The following is a 26,160-nucleotide window of genomic DNA, read 5'->3' on the forward strand; positions in this document are numbered from 1 at the left end:
TCTAATTTTGTGTGTTGTTTGGCATTTGATGTTTCTATTTTGTTCGAGAATGGAAATTGATAGTTTAATAATAATTAAAAAAATAGATCGATAGTGATAGAAACCGATATAGATAGCAACAGATTCGGATAGCGATAGATACACAGAGCAATAGATTGAGCGACAGATATACTTATAAATATAGATGGAGAAATGCACTTATTTAGAGAGATAGAGAAAGATATAGCATAAATATGGATTGCGACAGATAGATGTAGATAGGATAGATAGCGGCAGGCACAGATAGATGTAAATACAATAGATAGATAGCGGCAGGCACAGATAGACGTAGATAGATAACCACAAAATATAATACAAAACTGGACCTGCACAACATTTTAATAATAGTGAAACAGTTTATTTATAGATGCAGATTTATTAAGAGTCGCCCTTTATTTTTGATTGATATAAAAGAAATGGGAAATTCTACAGCGATATTGCAGAAATTTAAAACAAAAGGTGCTGTTGTATACGATATGGTGGATTTGTTTCTGAGTAGACTTTTGGCTTTCTGTTTATTTTTATTTTGTCTAATTTTGTGTGTTGTTTGGCATTTGATGTTTCTATTTTGTTCGAGAATGGAAATTGATAGTTTAATAATAATTAAAAAAATAGATCGATAGTGATAGAAACCGATATAGATAGCAACAGATTCGGATAGCGATAGATACACAGAGCAATAGATTGAGCGACAGATATACTTATAAATATAGATGGAGAAATGCACTTATTTAGAGAGATAGAGAAAGATATAGCATAAATATGGATTGCGACAGATAGAAATAGATTGCGATAGAGATATGGATAGCGATAGTTATATAGTCATATATAGATGGAAACATTTTTTGACGTCGTGTCAACACAGAAGTAACCTCCTAAATATGAATCATGAATGTCAAGGGGGTGTTTTCTCACCTCCTGATCTGTGAGGTTGTTGATTTTGAGAGGAGCCGTTGAACTTGCGCATCCCATCTTGCCGACGCTTTGCGCTGAAAAGACGAAGAGGAGAGCAAAAAAGGGATGAAGAAGAGGAGTGTGCGTGTGCGTTCACAGGAAGTGATTGACAGCAATTCGAAGACTCATGTCCTAATAAACATTTTTATTTCATTAGAGATTTCCAAGATTTGGCGCCCACAAGTCCCGTGAGTTACTGCTTTGTGGGTTTTGGGCTCCTCCAAGTCTCGTCTTGTGCCCGTTTGGTCCATTTTAACGTTTTTATTCTCTGAACTAGTCGACAGGGAGCCCTTGACATGATATGGGGAAAGAAATGTGGCCATAATATAAAAAGATTTTGCACACAAAATACTAATTTGTGCTAAATACTAGACTGCGACCACAAAATATGATTTGTGCTCATGAAAATGGTGTAACGTGCACAAAATAGTACCATCACTAATGACAACAACATGGGATGAATCTTTTGTGTTTAGCGCAAAGGTTAAATGGATGCTCTAATCCCAAACGTCATGTCTGGGCCCTGCACTTCAACGGTGACACGTCCGTACCGCTTTTTTTTTTTTTTCTTACATTCAACTGGCTTCCACAGCCTCAAAATGAAATCGACGTACACAAACAAGTCACAAACGCATTCGAAACCAAGCATTCGCTCATCTTCAAGCCACTCCATGGTGGCGGAAACGGAATGAAGTGACGTAGCAAAAAAAAAAAAAAGGTGACCACAAATGAGCATTTACGTTTTTTTTCTGCACGTCTTAAGGTGGCTGTGACAAGCCATAATATACAATAAAATAAATGTGTGTCAAAAACTCGTAAATGTGTCTGAATATCAGAAACAAAGCTTCATACTTCAAAGTTAAAAAGAAAAAAAAAAGTACCACAGAGCGGATTATTATAAAAGAGCAAATAGTGCATGTGAAAAAAGTTCCCTATTCAGTCTTGTCAGTGGATTGAACATAAAAAAAGTTTGTTTGTTTTCCAGCTGACGGGATGCTTTGATATCAGGCGTTTTTCTTTTGGCGGGTTTGTTAACTCCTTCCTGGGACTTGTGAAGACGCCTCACACATGATCGAAAAAAAAATGGTCCAACACAGAGCTCGGATTGGTCCAAAATGTCTCAGTGGTTTAAAAAAAGAAAAAGAAAAAGGCTTCTTCATGATTTTTCCTTCTTGCAGTTTGGTCCAATTCAAGTGAGTTTTGCAACCGCGTTTTCGTGCACTTTACAAATCCGTCACTTTGTTCTCCAGAGCGGCGGCGATCTGCTGCAGTCTGAGCGTCAGCTGTCGGTTCTGGGCGGCCGGGTCTTCGTCCAGGGACTGAATAATCTGGAAACGATCAAAGAAATTGTCAACAAACGAATGTGTGTGGACATTTGCGCAGTTGTCGAGGAACGCGGAGGAACTTCTTACCACGTCGTAGTATTTGCTGGCGTACTGGTACAGCTGATGTAACGCCAACTGCGTGTTCAGCTCGTCCGTGTGTTGCTGCACACGGAAGCACACGCACACACAACTCAGTGACGTCAGCACTGTCACGCACGTTCATCAGCGCGCACGCGCACATACCCTGGACACCTCGGCGAGGTACGTGTTCATGTCCTGGTCGCTGACGGAAACCATCTGTCGGATTCCTTTGTAGTAGCTGCACAAACAAACGCGTGTGACACGGGTGCGTGTTGGACGTCATTTTGTCGGCGTGAGCGAGAGACTCACTCGTCCACCATCTTCTTGTAGGTGGAGATCTCCTTGGCGTAGAGCAGCTTGTTGCTCGGAGACTCCTACGGGGACAAACGCGGACACGGAAGACCTTGACGCCACACTGATCGGCTATTGGCGAGTTTTCAATTGAAGGCGGACGTGCGCACCCGGCTGAGTTTGTGCTCGCTCTTGGTGCAGGCGTCCATGAAGGTCTGGGCGATGACGTGCAGCGAGGCGTCCACCACCTCGTTGACGTGCACGTCAAAGATGAAGTGAGGGTTGCGCAAGATGTTCACCCAGAAGCGCAGCGGCAAGCTGAGGGCGACGGCGTCATCGTCAAACGCGAGTTTGTCACGGCGCTGGCGCCGCGGCGTGCGCACCTGTTCGTCTTCCAGATGTGCAGCGTCTCCTCGTCCACGTTGTCGTGCCGCAACGCCTGCTCGTCCAGGAAGTCAAAGAAGTACTTGACGGCGGGAGGCACGGCGGCACCGGAGCACAGAACGCTGCGGAAGAAGTCGTCCACAAACTGCTGCAGCGTGCCCTGAAAACAAACACGCGCGCCAATCGGTCCCAAACACCGACGCTCATTTGCATACGGCAGCGGGTTCAAGTGGACACGATGGCGCACCTTCACGGAGAGCAGGCGTGTGAGGTAAATCTCGGTGATGGCTTTGGTCATGGACTTGTCCTTGATGCTGCCTCGCTTGGACTTGACCTCGTCCAGCTCGTCGGCCGCTCGCACCAGGTGGAAGGTGTTGTCGTCCTCTAGCAGGGCGTTCCCTGAGGTCGCCATCACATGATTACCATCCCGACGTACATACGTGTCCACGCGCGTGCGTGCTTACGCTCTTCATAGTTGTCCGGGTGCTGGTGGAAGGACCGAGTGTGCAAAACTTTGGACAGAACGAGCGTGGCGTTGTCCCGAACCTGCGAGGACCACAAAGAGACGCGTGATGTCGCCGCATGACGCGATGACGTCGGCGCCAACATTCTTACGTTGTAGTGAGCCAAGGTGTTGAGTCTCTTCCAGCGTCCTTCCTTCTGTGAAGTCAGGTCAAGGTCGGACAGAATCTGACCCGTGGAGCCGGGACGCCACTCTGGACCGATAGCGAACCAATTCATCAGCAATCAATCATGTCGCAATGCCAATGTGTGTTGGTTACCCAGCGCCACGCTCTCCACTTTTGGTCTTTGTGAATACGGAAGATTCCTGTAGACTTGATCAATGATCTTCTCCTTCACCTGCAGAGCGGAACAATCCAAAGGAGTCAATCACTTGAACATAAAAGAGAGAAAAAAAAATTATTTGGAATAAAACACAATGTCATCCAAAATCAGCCACCTGAGAAATGGTGTCGCAGTTGAGCACCTTAACAGGCGTCACATCCGGGCCTTCCCCGTGCACCAACACTTGCAGGGTCTTTTGCAAAAAAAAAAAAATTAATATATATATAAAAATAATTCTTTTTTTTTGTTTTTTTTTAATTTACAAAATAACAAATCAAAAACAATAGGATGATATAACCATAATGGAAAAAATGGTGCAACCCAATGGGGTAAGAAAAAAATAAACACAAAAACAGTTAATTCCATGACATCCATGCTAACTTATGTTAGCTCGTCTATGAGGTTTTGCTTTACATGTTAGCTTTAAGCTAGCGGACTTTCATCACGGCATCGTTCGATTGAACATTTGCTGTGGAAATCATGTTTCATGCGCTTTTATTTTCTGTCTCCGTTTTACAATAAACGTCAACTGGGCTTGACCAATAATGTACACGTGCGTGCGTGCGTGCGTGCGCGTTTCGTGGACTGACCAATACGCAATACTCCACATCATCTCCCAGCAGCCCCGTGTCATTGAGCGTGTATTTGGCCTTCTTGACCTTGGCGTCCACGGGCCCTTTCTCCACCTGATGCTTCAGCGCCTTGAACAGTTTGTAAAGCGGCTCGCCCGCCGTGTCCTGCAACATCGTCGCCAAATACACACCGTGAAGGGAGAGCAAACATCCTGACAGGACAGACCTTGAAAGTGAGAACACGACTGATGGGGTTTTTTTTTCGTAAATATTGGCTCACATCTTCTGTACCAAGTTTAGGTCTGGGGACATGCTTCTGACATCGTTAGAAAGTCAAATTGTTGCTGCCATCACCACAGTCACAAGACTGTAAAATGCAAACAAGTCACATGACCGCAGGGAGGCAATTGGGACCCGTTCTTGGGATTTTCATCTTTTACCAATCTCATCTTTGACATTTCTTTTATTTCTGTCTTGAAAGAAAGAACCTCGTAAGAACTTGACAGCGATACGATCGCAACACAAATGCATTCATAGAGCACTTCAAAAACAACCGCAGCAGTCGCCACGTTCAACATTTTGATATTTCTCATATCTTGGGCGTTTGGAACTAAATCATTTGTTGTCGAATAAATGGCGTCATTTTCCCGAGGGGTGTGCTCACTTTTGTTGTCATTGGTTTAGAATGTCGATGTATTTCGTTGGAGATGTTGTCACTTGTTTGAGATACAAGACAAAATTGCCAGAGATGGGCGGGGCCAAGTGTGCTCACATTGGGGACGTGCGTGTGCGTGTGTGCGTGTGCGTGTGCGTGCAAGCGTGCTTCACCCTGAGGAACTGGTAAAGACAGATGGACATCCAGTTGCACAGCATTCTCTCCACGACCGTCTCAGACCTGCACGAGCACACGGCAGCATTTTGGAGCATTGTGGGAAAACGCCAAGCGTCCCGTCGGCCGACGCGGCGGGGGCCGACCTCCTCAGCATGAGCTTGGGGTTCTTGTTGTGCACGTGCTCGTCGATCAGCTCCAGCAGGAGCGTCCTGGTGATGTCCGTGTAGTAGACCAGCTTGCCGTGCAGCGCCACCGTCAGCAGGGAGGCAAAATCGCCGCGGGAGCGCGCGTTGAAGTCGGGCCGGCTCTCCAGCGTGTGGATGAACTGCAAAAAAAAAGGATTGGGTCAGACCTTTGTGAAGCTTTCCAAATTGGCTTGGAACAAGAACTAACGTTTTTAAGTTGCCATTTCAAACGAGGCTACGGCTTTCAAACCAGGGCCAGAATTTAAAACGAGAGGTTCAAGAAAAACGCAAGCTTTCGAGATGAAGTCAAGTGTTTGACTTTGGATTTCGCTTGGCGACTTCAAATCCGAAAGTGGGTGTCGAAAGGTGGACGTGACTGACGTTGATGAGGAAGGGCTTGCTGTTGAGCAGGTTGGAGAACTGGTTGAGGGCCTGCGTGACGATGGCCCGGCGGGACTCCGGGACGTGCACGCGCGCCGCCAGCACGGTGGCGGCGGCGTTGGCGCCGTCCTTGGAGGGCAGGAAGAGGTTGCGCTCCGTGTACGTCTTGTAGTCCAGGAAGGGGATGCGCGCCTCGCTCAGCTCGCTCGTGTGGTCCTCCATCTCCATCATCAGGTCTGAACACATGACCGTGAGCGGCGAGGGCGAGGGCGACATTCGCCAAGCGTGACGTTTCTTGTTGGGAGCTGACCTGTGAACTCCTTCTTGCATCGATCCCTCACGCTCTCCTCCAGATTCTCCAGCTGATGCTTGACCTTCTCGTACTCGCGCTCGGCTTGCCGACTCTTCCTCCTGCGGCCGCGCGCAAATAGGAAGTGAGTTGCGCGGCGGCGGCGGCGGCGGCGGCGCAGAAGGCCTCACCTGTAGCAGTACACTGACACGGCGATGAAGAGCAACATGGGCACCACGACGGCCGGGACGATGATGGCCAGGGGGATGTCGTCCTTCCACGTGTAGTACACGGAGCCCACCATCCACTCGCCGTGACCGAACTTCACCTAGACGAGGACGCGTTAAACGCGCGACACTCTTCACTGGCGGGCGTTGTGGCGCGTGTGCGCGTTTACCACAAGCTCCAGAGGGTCGTTGGCGGCGTCTCTGCGTTGGCGTTTGGATCGCGCTCGGGGCTGCGACGAAGGCGCGTCCAGGATCAACTTGTCATCCTGAACGCAACCACAAGGGGGCAGGACGTCCCGCTTTTTAAGGCCTCACAAGCAACGAAATGCTGCACAATATTCAGCAGAAACCCGATATCGGTCCTGACCGCGTGAATCGCGCGTGTTGAGGAGGGAAACATCAACATCGAGCCGGATCGGTGAGTATCGAGTTCTTACCTGAAGTATGCTAACGTTGCAGGACGCGTCCCCGACGAACGCCTGCGCCTCCACGGCCGTCATGGCCTTGGCGAAGCCTCGACCCTGCGCTCAGAAGAAGACCGCGCTTGAAAGACGCAACGATGTTTCGCATTCCCACTCAAGCCAGCTTCAAAATTCAAAACGAGACGAAAGCCGTCGGAAGTCGATACGGCCGACAACACGGGAGACTGACGATTGTAAAATTTGCTTTCTTGTGATGGAGGCCCGATTGGGGACGCCACACGCGAGCGGCGGCGCTCACGGTGACGATGATGACGCTGGTCTCGGTGATGACGGTCTTGGAGAGCTCGTTGAAGGTGGGATCCGGGTGGTACGTGAAGGCCTTCAGCTCGTCCTCGGCGTTGTCCAGCTGCAGGACGGTGCGCAGCGAGCGGCTGTCACTCCAGATCACCGCCGGTGACAGGAACTCCACCACGCTGTCGTTCTTGCTCAGCGACTCCTGCACAAACTGAAAACAAACGTGGGAGCGTGACAGATGGCTCAATAAGCGGATGCAGAGAGCCAAAAGATGGCAACCGGCCCACGCGTACCTCGACCGTGGCGTTGTCCTGCGCAAAGTCGTCGGCGGCGGGCAGCACCTTCAAACTGGCCCTCTGGATCAAATCGAAGCCGCTTCCCGTCACGACGATCCGCCGCCCGCCGCTGAACGAACAACCCGACGAGTCAGCAAGAAAAAGCCAAGCCGAAAGTGGTGCGCCGCGCTCGCTCACCAAACGAAGCTGGACTTGGGCGTGTAGTCGGCGATTTTGGGGTTGTCGGCGTACTGGAAGGCCGCCGCCACCTCCTTGCTGGTGTTGCCGCCGTAGTTCACCTTCACCGCCAGCAGGTCGGACGGAACCTTGGGCCCGCGATACTTTCCCGTCTTACACGTGATGAGCGCGCCGAAGGAAAGGCTGAACAAAAACGTTCAAAAGTCAAATGCACTGCAGTTAGATTTCTTTTTTTTTTCCCCCCAATTGCACTTTTCTGCACTGCACGCGGCGGGTGGCTCACACTTGACACGGGACTCCGCCCACCGAGACGGCGACATCATCTTTGGTGGCCGTGTCCAGGTCTCGACCGCCGATAGTGATGACGGTCCCGCCGGCCGCCGGACCTTTCCCAGGATGCACCGCGACCGGTTTGGGGTCCTGCAAAAAAATGCGTTCAACTCAATTGCTGCGGCAAACTTTTTTTTTTTTTTTTTATCAAACAACTTTGCTTGCTTGACTTACCCGATAGGAAAAGACCACCTGCGACCTCCCCGTGCGCCCTCCTTCCACTTCCACCTCCACCACGCCGCTGTTGCTTGGCTCCACCGGGAGGTCGGACGGCGGCGTGCGCTTGGCCGGCCCGATCTCGCACACCACGCTGACGGGAAAAAGAAAACGGGAGACGGATGGCTGGCGGCAGGAGATGAGCGCTTCTCAGTGTGCATGTGGGCTCCCTCTTGTGGTAGCCCAAAGTAACACACAATTCAATGTTCAAATTGGACATGCAGTTCCGTTGGGTTTGACCCCAAAGTATAAAACGATTAACCCTAGCACTTGTTCAGGGGTGTTTAGACTTTTCAGATGCGCGGTACCTGGTGGAGACGGAGTATTTGTCCGGCAGGTGATGACACTCGACGCCGGCCACGCTGATGCGCTTGACGTCGTCCTTCTTGATGCCCATGTTGGAACCTTTGATGGTTACCGAGATGCGCCCGTTCAGCGGCCCGAAGCGAGGGATGATCTGAAAGCAAAAAAAACTAAATCAAACAATTGAAACTAAATAAATGAAAAACTAAAAAGTCAACGCAAAGGCGCGGCGGCTTACGTCCGTAATTTGGGGCGCGGGGCACCAGGCGGGCGGCGCCGCCGGGCACAGTTGTCGGTAGACGCACGCCTGCGAGGCGGCGCACCACACGCACTCGTACTTGGCATCGGCGTGTTTGCACAGGCTGCAGTCGTCTCTGGCCACCGAGCAGTTGTACAGGACCACTGACACGCACACGCAACACATTCTCATGAGCGCTTTTGCATTTCATGTCTTTGGATCATCGTCATAAACAGATAAAGCACAAGGCATGCTCAAGATGTGCTTTTTAAGCTTTTAAAGGTGAAACTTCAAAATAAAACGTGCTGCAAAACAGTCAGGACATTAACAAGTGTCGTTAGTAACTAATTATTTCATCAAAGAAAATAATTTTAATGATGTCAATGTGACAAGTATTTTATGATATTTGGCACTCACCGACAAGTGTGCTGTCAATCTTGCGCTCGGTGTCGCGTTCAATCACATGGAAGGAAACGTTCACCTCCTGCTGCTTGGCGGACCAAAACTGCGCACGCACACGCACGCACACGCACGCACACTTTCTTAACCGCCTTGCCAAGCGTGAATACTGACGTCACGCTGAGTTCAGGCTGCGCTTGTGCGTGCGTTTGTGTGCACGTGACAAGCTTCACCGCTCATTGACGTCTCTTTATGTCGTACATTTGTTTTTCCCCCCTCAAAATGTGCGCGAATGAGAAGGAAAAGAGCAGAATAGGAACGCTTGCCACTTCTGACCACAGGGGGGCGCTGTCTCACTACTATCGATTTTTCATGTGGAAAAACAAACATATTAATAATACTAATCATGGTTCACGCCGGATGAAAAGTAAATCGACTTTTTAAATACAGAGCAAAGTTGACTTTGGTGGAAGTTCAAACGAAAACGGAGGAAGTTGCGCAGCGGTATCGGGAAGGTCAACAAAAATGTGAAAAAAAAGGGTCGTTCACCTCGTATCCTCGGAATTTGAACTTGGAGCCGGGCTCCTGCGTCACCTCCTCCTCGGTTTGCTTCATCAGCTCCGTGCCCATCACGAACCTGCGGCCCTGAACGCAACACAGCACCTTTGAACCTCGTGCGCATAATCAAGCCGACACGCCGAGAGCTCGACGTGCAAACGGCGCATCGTCAGCAAAGCGGGCATTCTGCCAAGATTGACCAGAATAAGCAGGACAGGGCGCATCAAAACATTTTTACATTCTCTCCATCCTCACCGAGTAGATGTCGAGATTCCTTCCTTGGAAGTTGATGGGAACCTCGAAGCCTACGGGGATCAGCAGCGGCTCCGGAGACTCAAACTGAGGACATCGCTCCGGCTTGGACACACGCAAAGACGACACACACCCGACATCCAAGTCACAAGTTAGCCCCGTTGTCGCTTGTCGCTGCGTGACGCGAGCGTTTGGGAGAGCGAAAACGGTCGAAAAAGATGTTCAACCTGTTGAGGTTTGATGATGTGACTTCCTTCCACGGCGCCATCCGTGTCGCTGCATCGGTGCTCTCGAGCATTCCACTGACAGCCCCACTCGCTGGTCACGCACGAAATGCACCTGACACACACACACACACACACACACAAAAAAGAGTTGGGTCCAAAACGTGACCAATAAAGTCCTCCAAGTCACGGCCGTCTGACCGTTACGAGAGTGAGACTGGAAGCGTCACAGAAAGGCACTCGAGTGGCTGTTTGGCGTTTGGTGGGTCACATCTGAACGTCTTACGGTGTGTTGGGATTCTTCCGGATTGTTGCGGCACAGTTGTAGAAGTGAAATTCTCCCGACGTCACCACGATCTTGTTGTTCACCACAACTTTCACCGGGACTGACACATAGTCTGGACACAGAGAAATGCGCACAAGTGCATAATATGAAGTCGGGCAGAATCCGACATCCAGGCCCACGCGAAAGCTAAGCGGCACCGGACTCCTTCTTGCTCGTGTGTGCTTTACCGCGTTGCGCGAGCGTAGCCGGGATCTCGGCGGGGTCCGGCAGGGCGCATGTGACGACAGCCGGGCTGCCCAGCGCCACGGCGCGGCTGGGTGACCCATCGAAGAGGCACTGCAGCTGATCGGACGGCCTGAGCCGGGGCAGCGCCGGAATGCTGATGTCCACCTGGAAGGTGCAAAGCCGTGAGTGGCTTGCGCGTAACCAGACGGCGCCGTCAAGAAACTGGCGGACCTGCTGCGTCTTGAGGCAGCTGAGGTTGGGCGGGTCGAAGGCCCGGATCTCCACACACCGCTGATGGGGCGACCACAGCCACGTGTTGTCCTCCGTCCACCGGCTGCACTCCCGCTTCCTGGTGCACCTGCGACAAGCGCGACGACTCCAACGCTCAGGCCGGTCCCAGTCGACTTTTGTTCAAAGCCAAACTCTGGCAAAAGGCGCGACGGCGCGGCCTACCTTCCCTCTAAAACACACCAGCCGCAGTAGGGATCTTTGAGGGTCATGCAGGACTGGCAGTCCGTCTTCAGGTGGCACGACTGCACAGGAACCTTGGTGATCTAAAGGAATTACAAATTGCAAGGAACCACATTTTTGCATTCATTGATTATCTTGGAGCTCAAATTTGTTTATTTTCTCATTAAATAATGTGATGTAAATTATAAAATGGGAAATATTTGCATGCGCTTCTTTGAATTATACTACAAACAAGGAAGAATGAGGTATAGCAACGAAAAAAGTTGGAACCGGATGGTCGACAAAACTCAATGGGAGCACCTTTTTCTCGCTGGCGATGTACAAGTGCTCCAGTTGAGAATCCAGCAGGAGGTCCTTGTTGACTTTGTCGCCCGTCACTTCACCCGACGCTCGGCCGTAAATCTCCGGGTGGGCCGACAGATGCAACTTCAGCACCTGGAAAACAAAACGGGGAAAATGTCACTCACGCGTCTTCCGAGACTACCTTTTCGAATCAAACCACGCCTCATTTTCCAAACACTTCTGGACGTAAAACTCGTACAAACGACTGGACAAGACAGAAGACGGCGCCGCCGGTATTTCCTTCTTATTTTGGCGTACCTCTCCATTGGCCGTGCCCAGAAAGGCGACGGCGTGGCCCATCTCCACCGAGACGGCCACGGCGGTCATGACGCCCTTGCGGACCAGGGAGGGCTCGGCCACGAGAGCCACGTCGGCTTTGCTGGCCAGCGGCGACGGCAGGAACTCGGCGCCGCACTTGTACTTCACCACCATGTTGTGCTGAGGTGGCAAAAAAATAAATAAATAAATGGTCACGTTGCAAAATTGTCCGCATTTGGCCGGCAAGAGGGGCGGATGATTTCCTCCAAGGCTAACCTGATTGCTGTTGCTGCACAGACCGCCCGACTTGGTGGAGTACGGCGAGTAGACGGCCGGCTGGTCGTTGATGAGGCCGCCGTCGCTGTAGCAGGCGCCAATCATGTCCAGCAGCCTCGTGTTTACGGCGCGCAGAGGGTACATGCCTGGCAAACGGAAGGCGGACGCCACTCAAGTTGACAATGTCGCGATTGTGGAACTTGCCGCACTTAAAAGAAGACCTACACATGGCCGAGGCGCTTGGGTCTTCGTCAGAGCTGAAGGTGACAAAGAGAACCTTGTCAGAAGCCAGGACAGGCCCGTATTTGCCCGACCGGGTCAGATTCTGAGCCAAAACCTCGCCGGGTGTTGTGACGTAAGCGGACTGCAAGGGCGAACAACAGAGAGCTTCAAACAACTTTGAGTCTTCAATGTCGGGGAAGAAAACTGTGACTTTCAAGTCATAATGGAAGTGGCTCAAGGAAAGAACCTTGAGGGACGCCAGAAATGATTGAAGAAGCCCTTTTGTTGTTTTTACCTGAACTTTATTGAACTTGTTTGCGGCGCTGCAGTTGAGCTGCAGCTCCGTGTACGAGTAGTAGCTCTGGTCGTCCTCGCACATCCGTGAGATGAAGGTGAAGTTCTTGGTGTCTTGCACGCCGAGGGTGCGCGAGAACAGGAAGTAAACAAAAGCCCCGTCCTTGAAGGCGAAGCGAAAGTCGTGCAGGTAACGCAGCACGAAGGGGTTGGCCTGCACGGCCGAGGCATCAATGATGTTCTCAAAGATGTTCCACTCGCCGTAGTCTCGCAGGATGCGGGTGGAGATCAGCTTGGTGCTGTCATGGCTGCCGTAGCCCTTAGCAACCTGCCCGCAAACACCATTCAGATGGTCAAGTTCCGGCAAAATGAACGCCATCAATACTTTGCGGATGAATTTGCCGATTACCAGGAAGACCGTGAAGTTGTCCCTTTCCTTGGTGAAGTAGGACATGACGCCCACCACCGAGACGCTTTCCTCGGTGCTCACCACGTACGACTTCTCGCCCTTGTTGTCACTGAAGTAGATCACGTGCTCCACATTGCTGAGATTCCGGAGCGAGCAGATGCCCCTGAAGATGCTGCCGCACACCACCAGCCTGTCTTTGGCGCCGTGCACCAGGAGGAGCTTGTTGTGGTTGTCCGTCTCCGTGGCATCCTCGCAGGCGTCCGTTATGGGCGGCGTGCACTGCCGGTTGTCCCGCCGGGGGCCCGTCTCCACGCGGGCTTCCGGGACCAGGTCGGCCGACAGCTGGTAGAGGGCGTTGACGGCGCCCACGTAGAGCCTGCCCGTGCGGGGGTCTCGGACCACGTTGTTGATGAGCGTGTCGGAGGGGAACTCGGGGTTCTTAGCGCAGGAGGCGCCGAGCAACGCCGTCGCCACGGTGACCAGGATCGGCCACGCCCAGCGGCGCTCCATCACGGCTGCTGAAAGACAAACAAAGTTCTGGGTCGAGAGGTCGAGCGAACCCGCCCCAGAACGCAAGGTCCAAATGGTGACTTTGCAACAATTCAACAAATGGCCGACCGCATTTTCTTCAAGTGGGGCACCGTTTGGATTTCCACATGAACGGAAGCTTTTCAACAAGTCGGAAGCAATAAATGGTCAACACGCGGGGACCGATTCGTCAGAAGGACTTCATCGGTGCGAGCCGGAGACAATTCAGTCGACAAATGTCGGAAGACGCCTGCCGCGCGTTTTGGAGATGAAACATCACAATCGTCAGCTCGTCCTCCAAGCAAAGTCGTGCGTTTGTGGAGGACGCGCGGAGGACACTTGAGAACGGGAAGGTCCCCGTGGCAAAGTTAGATTTGGGATTTCTGTCCATTGTGGCCACAAAAATTGGGATTTTTACATGGCACGCAAATGGAAATTGGTTCCCAAAACAGGCATCACGTGCAGACGGGCAAACCAAAACGTCTTTTTCGTGGGCTTGTCATTGGCAAGAACCATTCGGACATGAGCGCCAGCAAATGGCGTGGACCTGCATAACAAATTTGCTCTCCCTTTCAGTTTCTGGACAACATGTGCTTGCCTTTTTCAACCGGGAATAATATTCTTATTCGTTTGCTCATTTTGTGGCCACAAACAAAACTTTGCGCGGCGCACCAACGTGTGCGATGGATGTCGAACAAGACGACGGCGGGATGCTCAGGAAACCAGCCAGCCGCCAACAGGCACCCGTGAGTGGAGTTGAATGAAAGCCGCCGTCTGGAGCTGTTACACATGCAAACATCCTCATCGTGCGGCAAAAATGCAAAACACACCGGCCACTAGCTCACCAGAGCGAATGTCACATTTGGAACGAGTTGGATTTTGTTTTGAATCTTAAGACTTCCTCATAACCTCAAACACAATATGATGGATTTGCACGGCTGCCATTTCGTCACAAGAGAAAACGGCGTGCAGCATGAAATTAATAGCTCGCAGGCCACACAACGGTACCACGGGGTAACCGCTCGGACGGGTGCAGCGCGGCGAGCCAGCGGTCGGGACAAAGAGGCGACACAGGCGACCCCACACTGCCGACATTCACTCCCCTCGACCGCCCCCTCCCTTGAGAAAAAAAACAAACAAACAAACAAAAAAACTCGCCCAATGCTGACACAGAAACCAAACAACAGCCCGAGTACACCAAAATTTGGAGGCAGAAGAAAATCGCACAGCTCAGCACCCAATAAAATTAAATAAATAAATCTCTTACTAGAAGGAAGAAGAAAAGTGCATGACGTGACTCAGCACAAATGATCTCGTGTGGAGGCTTTGCTTCATTTTACTGATGAGTTACTTTTAGACAAATACGGATGTGCTCGCTTAGCATGTGCGTGATTGCGTCTTCTCATGTGGACCATGGGATCAGAAAGCACCAAATCAGATTTGAGCCCGGCGTGGCAAAAAAAAAGCAGTCAGTGGAGAAAGTCAAGTACACCAAAAGAATTTGGTTCTCGTCTGGCACAGCGTGTGGCACGTGGGCGTGCGAGCGTCGTTATCGTGACGGTGCAGATTGGGATTTTTTTTTTTTTTTTTTTTTTTTAAGCCTCGCTCCATTAATCTTTCGTTCCAATATGAAGTGCTGACCATGCCAGCAGCGGTGGGCGGGCAAGGCCTGCCTGGGCGAGAGACGCTAAGTGGGGAAACAAAAAAAGGAGAAAAAGAGAGTGGGCGGGGCAGCAAGCATCCAAATTGTGAGCGGTTTTATTTTTTTCCATAAAAAAATATAAAAAATAACGATTTCATCCAAATATTTTGGTCATTTACGGTCATTTTCACTCTTCTCATTTTATTATTTCCAAGAAATTAAGACGTTATCGAATATGAAGACAAATATTACGCAAATATTTTCCCAATTATTTAACCGTTTATTGAAAGAGCAACATGAATTAAAAATAGAAAAGTGAGCAGTTTGTGTGTGCGCCAGAAATGGACTTGGACTTCCATTCGGTTAAACTTAGGGGCCGCTCGCTCCCCGCCCGTGCCCGGGGAAGGTGCTCCTCTCCGGGCTAAGTGTGACAGGATCTTGCAGAGCACAACGAACAAACACACCAAAAGTCCTCGTTTGCTGTGCTTGCAGTTATGCGATGACGTCGTTAGCATCCTCTGATTTGCACACAGGCTAATCAACGCTACAAAGCTCACTGGAGATTTGGGTCGGAGATCGAAGGAAAGTCAAATGAAGGGTGCTGGGAGGGGGGGGGCAAGATGAAAGGGAGGGGAGATGAGACGGGGAAGGAATGTGGAAAAAAATGTGAAGCGGGAGGGGCGAAAGTCAAGCGTCTTTCTGGTCTCGGAAGATTTTTTTTTTTATCACTGACGCCTACCAACGAATCCGGTTTGCTCCCGATTGTCCGACTTCATTTCACTTTTCACATCGATTAAAAATGCAGCACAAATTGCTTTCTTTCCGCAGACGAGGAGAATAAAAAGCGCAAACGGTCTAAAGGTCGACCTCACAATGGACGGCAGCGAGGAACGAGAGGAAGCCGACTTCCTGTGTGGATGGCCGTCAACAACTTCCTGAGGGAGCCTCCTCAGAAGGTCGTGACCTCCGCGGCGGGGGCCGACGAGCTTGTTGCTTCAAACAACACAACGCCGGACTTTCATGCAACTCTGCACGGTACATTTTGGAAAGTTAAAGCATGAAAGTCCTTTTTGAAAAAAAGGCACGCAGCCACAAAGTGGACGTCAACACGGGAACACGTGGCCTGCTTTTCAAGGGCAGCAGGTGGCGCTACAACCACAAACGGGAGCAGCATTCCAGACGGCAACGATTCCAGGAAAAGTGGCATTATGAACCACCGGGAGAGCGAAAAGCTTCACCCTCACAAAATCCTCCAAAAAGGTTTCCCGTGGTGCTGATGACCTCCTTTTGCGGGCGGTCCAGCCCGCGTGCGTGTTCCATGTGGGCGACAGACGGCATCCTAATGACCAATTTACATAATTAACACAGTGAGGCATGGCAGGCTGCCTGTGGGCGCGCACACACACACACACACACACACACACTCTTAGCATTATTCTGGGATTGCCTTGCAGGCGGCACGAAAACATCCTGCTGCTAATTGGTGATAGGTTACAATAACACACACACACACACACACACGCAAGAGTTGTGACTTGACGCCAATCAGAGACTTGATTGAAGTTGAAATTCAGTGTTGACTCAACTTGATTGCATCCCACAGCGACTTGAGACTTGCACACACGTAACATCGTTCGGCCGGGTGCGCAATCCTAAAATGTGCGCAGAAGAGAAAATGGTTGACGTGAAGACCAGCGAGACCTTCCGGCAGCAAACAGACAAGCGTGCCCCGTGCAACTTCACACGTTGAAAGCGGCCAGGGAGAGGAATTTAATTGGGAGCGAAGGCCGGGGATGACTCAAGAGATGAAAACCATTCAGCAGATTCAAGGGAGCGCCGTGGAGGCTTTTTATGAAAAGCACTTTTGATGAGCGATCTTCAGCTGCAAGATGGCGTTTGACCCACAAATCAAGACGATGAGCCGCAAACAAAGTGAAGATGTGCTCTTTTTTTTTTTTTCCCTTTGAAATTCTCGCTGCGCTCCCATCACGCCAACGCTTCCATTTATCTCATGCAAATTTTCAACGCAAACATGACGACAGCCGCACGATGAACTGATTCGGCACTTTTTCCACATTTTGTTTGGTTTCAGCATTTCCTCCAACTTTTCCGCACAAAGCGTGTCCATTTCCCCAACGAAGCGAGCGAGTGCTTTTTCCTTGGCAACGAGACGCGAGCTTGACGTAGCCAAAGATACTTTTGGCGTCGGCTTCACGTTATCGCAAGCACAGCCAGGTGGTCGAAGACGTTTTCTTTAGTTTGTTTTTTTTAACATTGCACAACTGCAGACATGAATATGAGGAACAGATGAGCGCTGAGATGGAGATCTCGATCGGCAGGATGAAATCCCGTTTTTGAATGAACAGAATCGAGATCGGCACGATGGTCACGGCGGAATGCAGAAAAATGGCCGTCTTTGCACAAAGCGAATACGAACGTTGCAGAGACTTGCCGCAAAAAGAACAAAGACGAAGAGATCATTTCAGACGAATGATCTGTGGACAGAAAAGAAAAAAAATGGACTAAAAAGTAGCAGCAGGAGAGAAAAGATTGATTGATCCAAACGGCAACACAATGGCTGGCTCATTTTGCTTCGATGCTGGCGGCAAAAGTCCAAAAGGCCGTCAGACGTTCTGGCGCTCTCGACAAGGCCGCCGAGCACTCTGCGAGAGCGCCGGCAACATTCCCGACGCGGTTGACGCTTGACTCGAGCTGGCAGGCCATGAAAGCCTTCGTCGCTTCGTCCTCCTCCATTCTTCTTTTCAGCCATTTTGAACTTTGCCCTCGGTGGTGATTCAAGCTCACCAACGCTCACAAATCAAGTCACTTTGGTCACGTGGACCAACACCAAATCAAAGTTCGTATATACCGATTGATCATCATCATCCGAGACGACGACGACGATGAACAAATCGTTTCATTTTAGATGCAAGTACGTGCCAACGCCTGACGGAAATGTCGAAAAGGACAAAATACAAAAAACAATGACAGCTGAAGTCAATTTCTTATTTTTCATGCCTCATGTCGAAGCGCGCCGTCTTGCCTTAATTCTACTCGACCGCTCGTCCGTCTGGACGGAACTTCTACCCCCTCCCCGCCCGCGTTGACGGCAGCTGACAAGCGACACGGAAGTCCGCAGGAGGAAGCATCTTGTGGGAACATTTTGGAAATGACACGCGCGCACAAATGCACATCAGGCGGCGCCGACACGCTTTAATGCGAGTTGGCAGCCGGCGGCGGGACACACGCAGATCGCAGCACTGAGTCAGACGGATGAGACCAGCATGAAAAAAAAAAAAAAAAAAAGGAAAAAACAAAGAAAACTTGCACTTTTGCTGAGGCGCCACGTTCAACTTCGGAGCGACACGCATCAGAACGCACGAGCGAGTGCACCTTTTATTTTTATTTTTTTTTTTTAAATGGACTTTTTGGTCAAAATAAGACGTTTCAGGATATTTTCCATGCGAGCACTTCCGGCAAGAACTTTTTAGGAAAACAAAAAAAAAAGAAAAGTCTCCAGGCCTCCAATTAACCCTTTCACGCACGCGCACACACAAAATGCGAGGTTGCCAAAACAAACAGCCAATGACGTTCATGGGAACCTTGTGTGCGGGAAAGTGAAAAGACGTGACAGGCAGAAAAAAGAAAGCAAAGAAGAAGAAAAAAAAAAAACTGTGAGAGAAGAAAAGCAAAGCGGGCCATGTACGGACGCGAGGGAGAGCTCTTGTGACGAAATGAAATGGCGCTCACCTGCTCACTTTTGGCGCCTGGATGAGCTCCGGTGACATCAAGCGACTCGCCTTCATGACACACAAAAAGAGGAAAACCATGAAAGGGATCCAAAAGTCATCGACAACACGACCGTTTCAAATGTGAAAGAATTTAAAAGCACAAAGTGACTTTGGAACAAATTGGCACGACACACACGAGTCCAATTGAAATGCCTCAACGGACGTCAACATAGTTGGTTGGCGCCAAACTGCAATGCAAAAAACAAAAAAAAACGCGAAGTGATGCGTGAATTTGAATCTTTTCTATCATTTTTGTTGCCGATTATTCAGGTCATAGAAACGCAACGCTACGAATAAACGAGAATGTCATGTGAGCAACGTGACGCCATTTTCACCACCGCAAGCACGGCAGCCAGCGTGCGTGCGTGCGTGCGTGCGTGCGTGCGCAAGCTTGGCGGCACTTCTAACAACAAACGCCTCGCTAGTATCTCAAAGCGCCATATGCCTGCTCGCAAATGCGACAACGTCTCAGCGCGTGCACGTGCACACACACGGCCAAAACTTAAGTGGCCAAAAATCGTTTTTTTTTGCGGTTGTTCCCCCCCCCAAACGGCTTGAAGACATCAAACGCGGCACGCCGATCGCTAATGCGCGCTTGCGTTTACACGCGGATGATCCAGTTCTGATCTGAATTTTGCTCTCAAGCGGCAAGTTCACGTGAGAAACCAAATTTCAATCTCTAAAACAAATTGCCGTGTTTTCCCATGAAATGGAAGGAGCGCTTGCGCGCTGACACCGTTGGGTGTTGTCGGCTTTCGGGGGTGGGCGCTCGCCCGTTCGTTTCTCGCACTCACATTGGCGAGAACGCTTTCAGAAGTGGCGAGGCGGAGACGGACGAGGAGAGCGACTGCCAACTCCAAATGTGTTGCGCATTAACTGACGACGTCGGGGTGGAATTCCAAAAGGGACAGCGGGCGGGGGATTCCCCAACGCCACCGGGATTTTAGGCTGCGGGAAAGTTGGACATGTTGAACAAAAGTCTTATGATGATCATGCCGATCATTCCTTCCAGATGCTGTCTCGGATGTTCGTCTCCAATCTGTGCACTCGGTGCATCTTCTCATGTTAATTTGGGCTTGTCTTTTTTTTTTTGGGGGGGGGCATTACCAAACGAAATGAAGAGAATCCATCAGGACCAGCAGTTCCCCGGAGATGGAATTGCTTTGGACGGAAGACCAGCACAGATTTGGAGCAGAAGAAAAGATTAGGCGGCCAATTTTTGCCCGTCGCGCCGATTACGTTGGTGCAAAATGTCAACGTTGAGGAAGGCGGACACGTTTAGGCGCACGAGACTCCAACACGGTTGCCACACGATGTTGCAAACAGATGACGCGTCGCCGTAGGTAGAAGGTAGTCGTGTGTGTGTGTGTTGCCATGATGACAAAAGATGACAGCTTATGGCGTGAAGAGCAAAAGCACGTAAATAAATTAAAAATAATCCACGAGAGAGTCAACATCACTCAAGGAGCATTTTTTTGCTGTTGTTGGAAATTATTCAATACGTCGGAAATAACTGTCATCAAAAGCCCTTTCACAGATTTGTTTGATGTGCCACAAAATAAAAAATCTATTAGTTGCAAAGCATCACAAAAAGTGCATGTGGTCCACTTTTGGGTCAGAAAACAGGTTCCTGTTCACATGAGGAAGTCTGCGTTGAAAACGCCAGAAAATGGGAAGAGGCTTCACTGCAGAAATGGCACTGCAGGCGAGTCTTTCTAAATATAGATGACACCTTCCTAAAAGTCGACTTGTTATCAAGGTCAAGTGTGATTCACGCGCTCCTTCACACATTTCCTCACAGCCGCCTCCTGGAATTCACTTTTAACACACACACACGCACAAAGTGACAAACAGCAGGCGGTGGGCAATCACAAGGAGTCAATTTCCATAATGAGGTTCACGAGGTGAAATGAAGTCCAATCTCCGTCCCATTCAAGCTTTCTGCCGCGCCCGAAACCCAAATTCATCTTCAGAGTCATCGCAAAACAAACGTTTTATATGCCGAGTCGCACCAACTCAAGGTTTGTGCACGTAAAATGTGAGCAGCGCCAGCGTGACCGAGCTCGGAACTCGCCCACTGAAAAGAACAGAAATGCCAATCGCGGTTCCAGCGGAATTATTTTTTGGGGTACAGAAAACATCCGGTAAAAACATAATTCGATTGAATAAAAGACATCGATTTGATGATGAAGAATGCAAAGTTAGAAATGCTTTTTTTTTTTCTACGCGTTACTGAAGCATTTTTGTTCAAAGATGACTTGTTTCAAAGTTTGGAACGAGCGCAATAAAGATGCTCATTTTGCGAGCTCGTCTATTTGGCAGCATGAAGCTTGCAGATTTTCTCAGAAAGTTCTTTGCGTTAGATCAATAGTGACGTCTTTTATGCTTGATTTGATAGGGAATAAATGAAAAAAAAAATGAAAAAAAACGACAAGTCAAGAAAGGTTTTCACCGGTGAACGCATCACTTCATGCATGTGCCAATTTGTGCGGTAGATCCATAAATTTGTTTCCATGACTAGAAGTGGGTCGCGTGTTCCAAGTTGTTGAGCAACATAAAGTGACGCCCAGAATGTGAGGAAAAAAAAACTAGCACAGGTCAGGACAAGAAATTCATTTTCACCGGTGGAGGCAGCACTTCATCACTCTTCAACACGAGGTCGGTGGAACATAAACGAGGATGCTTCCCTGCCCCCCCTCAAGTCTTGCTTTCCACTTCCTGTCAGATTTGTCGTTTTTTCGTGTTCCCACGCGGATGACGACGCCAACGACAGCCCGAAATAATCCCTCAATCCCGCCTCAAGCCGTTCCTTGTTTAACAATGATTGATGAGATTGCGCAATTGCAACCACACAAGCAAGACGTGCGTGTGTTTGCGCGTGTGTGCGTACAAGCGAATGTCAGCTTTACGTGTGACACAAGATGCTAATGAGATGCAGCTGCAACTTTACACACGCACACGCAAATCTTGCTTTCACACGCACGCACACACATACAAACAAATACAGTCACACTCCTGCAACCTTTACTTGTGTGCTTGTTAGTTTATTATTTTCTAAATGCACTTCCACTAAACTTGGAATCAAGATTGAAACACAAGTGAAAGCAGAAACAGAAAGGAAATGTAAAAATGGTGGCGATTCTTGTTGCCGCAGCGGTTTCTGTTCCTGACGAAACAAACAGTAACATGTGACTGCAGGCATCGGCAGCAACTGCACCCTGAGTTACCTTTGACCCCAGTGCGCGTGTGTGCTTTAGCCTCAAACAAACATGCCAAAGATTTGAGCAAGACGACAACAAACAGGACACTAAAAATTGTGTCACAATGACACACGTGCATACACACTAGACTTGCACACTACGTCACACTATATACACTTTTATATGCACATGCACACCACTTATACACGCGCGCACGCACACACACACGCGCGCGCGCGAAAGCACACACGAAAGCCACTAACACTCACACTTCCCTTTTTGTACAACTAGCAGAAAGACAACAGACGGCTTGGAGTTGCAAGTCAAATAGCTAATGCGTGTGCGTGCGTACGCGTGAACGCAAAGCTGCCGCCTGAGCGTCCTCTGACCTTTGCCACCTTGTGGCCGGCTCACTTCCTGTGCTCCACGAAGACTGACGCCAGCGGACAAAACTTTCGAGTGTTCGCTCCCTCAAGTGGCATTTGACGCTTGCGAGCCGCATTTGAAGGGCCGCTCACGCCGGCCAGCTGAAAGGCGGCAGGAAGACCAAAACTGGCTTCCGACACTACGCAGATGCAGCTTGCAAAACTTTGAGGACAAATGTTCACGTTTACTATTATTTTTTTTTATTTATAATCTGAAAAGTCTGAAGTTGTATTTTTTTCTCAGCTAGCCGTAGTATATGACATTAAAAGTCAAGTTGAACGAGAGAAATCTTTAACGATGACTTAGATCAAGATACAAGTGCTGTAAAACATTTTTTTATCCTTAAGATTCCTTTCAACAAACAAACATATGATCAAGAGGGACTTTTCCTCTTCAAGAAAAAGAGACGCTGGGATGTCACAACTAACCTGTGAGATCAGATTGATTTATTACGTTTTGGCATCTCATATGTGATTTAATTTTTCTTTTTTAATTCATTACAGTTGGACAGCCTGAACGTGACTGACAGCTCGTCACAACATTCCACCGGGGCGGGTGAGCCACGCCCACCCGCCGCCATCGCGCTTCGCCGCATTCCAACGCCGCATATGCTTTTCTTGCTCGGTTGACGACTGAGTCATCGGAAAGCAAACGCAAAACATTTGGCCTTCTTGCATCATTTTCCTCATCTGGTCACATGACTTCAAACAAGACAAAAACAACTTCTGGATGCTGAATTGTCATCCGATGAAAACTCCTCAGAAAAAAAACAAAAAAAGTACAGTTGGACAGGGGAGGGTCGTCTACACTCGGCATTCTGTCCTTTCATTTCTAATTCTTGACTGCAATGAAATGAAATCATACGACTGGAGCCAAACAGTTTCTTCTTTGGACCAGGTTGCAATTTCATCGGGTGGCCCACAACTTCTCATGAGTGGCCAAGCGGCCGCCGTTCTTCTGCCGCAAATGTCAAAAAGCACATCAAAAGCAAACGTTTGCAGATATGACAGCACATCCAGCCACCTGCCACCAAGACAGAAATGCACTTCACGACTAGACCAGATTGACACTTTTCTAAGCAGGCGGCCAAAAAGCGAAACGTGAAGACACTCTGTCACTGATTGACGCGAGTTTTCACATCAAAAACACATTTGTAAAGTGACAACCAGCCTGCTGCCTCCAAGCCATTCAATACAAACACACGCGCGCACACACACACGCACACTCGCACGAGTACGAAAAATGCGTGCTATTAGCAATTCCAACGACGTAACTTTTTTTTTTTTACAATTGTGATGTTTCACCGCTCTCGGGTAATTCATGCAAGACGGACCACTTTTTTGAAGCTACAAAATGACAGTCCTTGCTGGCCTAAATTTGTTCAGAGAGGACGTGACTACTTCCGTATCTTTTAAAGGACTTAATTGGCATTATATGGCGATGTCAAGCGGTGCAATCAAGAGAAGGTGTTGGCTTTTTTGCACACTTGCTCAACAGGATCTGCCCACGGAGCTGTGCTGAGAGGCTCCAGATGTTCTGCGTACTGATTGGCCCCAGATACATTCCACTAGTCCCCTCGTGCCCAAAAAAAAAAAAAAAAAAAAAAAAAAAAACCCTCGCATCTAGGTCGCCTTGTTAAACAGCGGGCAAGGCGCCTGCACGTCCAGGTTGGCGTGCTGCACATTATCAGCACACTCGAGGTAAATCAATCGGCAATCGTGTCAAAGTTTAGAGCACAATCGAATCCAGCCAAACCAAATGAAACGCAGCAACAATTCGGCCGCTCCTTTAGGTAAAAGTTGAGGCAACTGCCTTCAAAAGGGGCTTGAAAAGGCTCACTGTGCGTTGCAATCGCCAAATGCTTGCCGATCATCCAAAATCGCTCAGCAGTTGATGCAAAAGCCAAACTTTTGTTCTGCGAGTCAACCGTCGCTTGCCTGCGTCCAAGCGGACACGAAATTGACGGTTTTGCAATCGGAGCCCGTTTTTTTTCTCCACAACGAAATCCATTGACAATGAGCAAACTATTTCCTGGACTAACCGGCCATTAAAAAAAGTGTTGACTTACCTTGCACCGTCGTCCCGACGCTTCGCTACTTCCCCAAAAATGGCACAGCGGTGGAAAAGTGTTTACGATCTCATGTGCGAAAACAACTTGAATACAATTTCCAGCAAAAAAAAGAAAAAAGGTAGCGTCGAGAAGCGCCGCTCAAGCTTCTCCACACCTCCGCGGGCAAAACGGAGAGTAGCCCGGTGAGGATCGCTCGGCCAGAAGCTCCCGTTCTTGTTAAGCCAAACGAGCTAAAACGAGGATGACGATGAGGATGATGAAGAAAATGAATGCCTCCTCCTCTACCTCCGCCCCACATGGAGCGCCCCCGCGCGTCTGTCAAGGTACCTTCAACACGGCCGAGCACCGAAAGTTCTTTCAAAATAAACAAATCTATTTTTTAAATGTACTATTGTTTATTGATGAACTCATTAATTGGTTGATTTATTCATGCTCATTTATTCATCACATAGTCATAACTTACATGGTGGGTGCATACATGTATCATTCTTGTTGTTTTTTTATTATTATTCTTTTAATTTTATTTATTTATTTGACACTATTTGCATTGCCATTTTTTAGGAATTGTCCGTGAGTGTGGTAGCGTAATACAATATTTCGTGTTGGCAATTAAGCTGTTTGAAATTTATTTTGAAAATCAAACCAGGAAACTTCACTTCACTTTTACTCTCCCACTTGGCAGACGTATTCCATTCACTTTTAGATTGTCATAAAAGGGCATACAACATGACAAATACCGGCCAACTTTCAGAGCTTCCGTGCTGCATGAACTTGAACTCAATTCATAATGATCAAGATTTTTTTTCTCTCTGCGGTGTTTTGTGAAAATTTAGGAGTAATTGTGATCTGGCCTCGCTGCTGTCAAAGCCACTTAAACAGGCTGCAGCCCCTTCTGCTAATTGGGGGGCGTTCTTGGGGAACACATACACACGAGCACACACCCACACACATGCACCCCCCCCCACACACACACGCATATGCACACACGCCCCCCCCCCCCCACACACACGCACACGCATATGCACACACGCCCCCCCCCCCACACACACGCACACAATGGAGGCTTTGTTGTTAGGGAATTAGTGTGAGGACAAACCTTGTTTCCCAACTCCTGAATGTGGACCGGGCGAGAAGAAGACTCAGTTTAGATATCAACACTTATGTGTGTTTAGGGAACACAGAATGGAGTATTTTTTCCCTCCATGCATGACTAGACTGTGTGAAAAAGTTCAAAAGGTCAACAGCAGGATCCGAGTCGAGATATTGACCTTGCATAACCCAAATGTAACCGTAAGCCGTTGAAAGTGCATTTGTGGTGTAAATGAGCGGCAAAGAAAGCTGCCGGCCCGGTCGGGAACTCCATTTCTCAGTGCTGCTTTTGTCAGAAAATGACTTCTCACACCTCATTAGAACACTGGCCACAGCACGCGCGCGTGTATGTGCGCAAGGTGCCATACATGAATTATTCATGAGCATGTAAATGAGATGATGAAGTGGAGGCGCACGGATGCGCGCGCGCACATACGCACACACACGCACTGCTTATTTTGAGTGTGCGGTCAAAATGCATTAAACTTCATGATAGATAATCTATCATGGCAATG

The 26,160-nt window shown here is 49.1% G+C and overlaps 1 protein-coding gene across 8 annotated transcripts; it reads right to left on the reverse strand.

The window, feature by feature from the left end:
• Nucleotides 1-1,118: 1,118 nt before the first annotated feature.
• On the reverse strand, nt 1,119-24,749 carry plxnb2a.1 (plexin b2a, tandem duplicate 1). 8 transcript variants are annotated; one of them, XM_088288611.1, is made up of 42 exons: nt 24,553-24,749; nt 18,827-18,871; nt 12,899-13,416; nt 12,491-12,817; nt 12,199-12,337; nt 11,974-12,119; nt 11,698-11,877; nt 11,398-11,532; nt 11,080-11,180; nt 10,858-10,984; nt 10,629-10,791; nt 10,402-10,513; nt 10,119-10,230; nt 9,895-9,996; nt 9,631-9,726; nt 9,100-9,187; nt 8,683-8,846; nt 8,450-8,598; nt 8,100-8,235; nt 7,879-8,015; nt 7,596-7,778; nt 7,416-7,527; nt 7,127-7,333; nt 6,844-6,927; nt 6,577-6,672; nt 6,371-6,507; nt 6,201-6,301; nt 5,891-6,126; nt 5,468-5,649; nt 5,321-5,387; nt 4,511-4,657; nt 4,036-4,113; nt 3,857-3,935; nt 3,690-3,790; nt 3,539-3,620; nt 3,322-3,473; nt 3,074-3,234; nt 2,861-3,008; nt 2,709-2,773; nt 2,562-2,637; nt 2,406-2,480; nt 1,119-2,321 (listed from the first exon to the last, which is right to left on the reverse strand). In XM_088288611.1, the coding sequence occupies exons 3-42, from the start codon at nt 13,406-13,408 to the stop codon at nt 2,217-2,219; spliced, it is 5,598 nt and encodes a 1,865-aa protein (XP_088144737.1). In that variant the 5' UTR covers nt 13,409-13,416; nt 18,827-18,871; nt 24,553-24,749; the 3' UTR covers nt 1,119-2,216. The 8 variants fall into 8 exon arrangements, with proteins under 8 accessions (XP_088144737.1, XP_088144735.1, XP_088144730.1 ...); XM_088288609.1 differs by having other exon boundaries at nt 12,899-13,413; nt 18,819-18,871; XM_088288604.1 differs by having other exon boundaries at nt 18,819-18,871.
• Nucleotides 24,750-26,160: the final 1,411 nt, after the last annotated feature.

This window comes from Idiotropiscis lumnitzeri, chromosome 2 (assembly GCF_059441095.1).
Source record: "Idiotropiscis lumnitzeri isolate Australia: NSW breed Sydney's pygmy pipehorse chromosome 2, RoL_Ilum_1.0, whole genome shotgun sequence".
Classification (NCBI taxonomy): domain Eukaryota; kingdom Metazoa; phylum Chordata; class Actinopteri; order Syngnathiformes; family Syngnathidae; genus Idiotropiscis; species Idiotropiscis lumnitzeri.

What these genes read in the sequence shown, in the direction of transcription:
- plxnb2a.1 (XM_088288611.1), bottom strand. Translation starts at nt 13,408, where the DNA reads ATGGAGCGCCGCTGGGCGTGGCCGATCCTGGTCACCGTGGCGACGGCG. An exon ending in GATTGACAGCACACTTGTCG is followed by an intron (nt 8,847 to 9,099) that starts GTGAGTGCCAAA and finishes TGTGCGTGTCAG; the next exon opens with TGGTCCTGTACAACTGCTCG. An exon ending in ACCTCGCCGAGGTGTCCAGG is followed by an intron (nt 2,481 to 2,561) that starts GTATGTGCGCGT and finishes TTCCGTGTGCAG; the next exon opens with CAACACACGGACGAGCTGAA.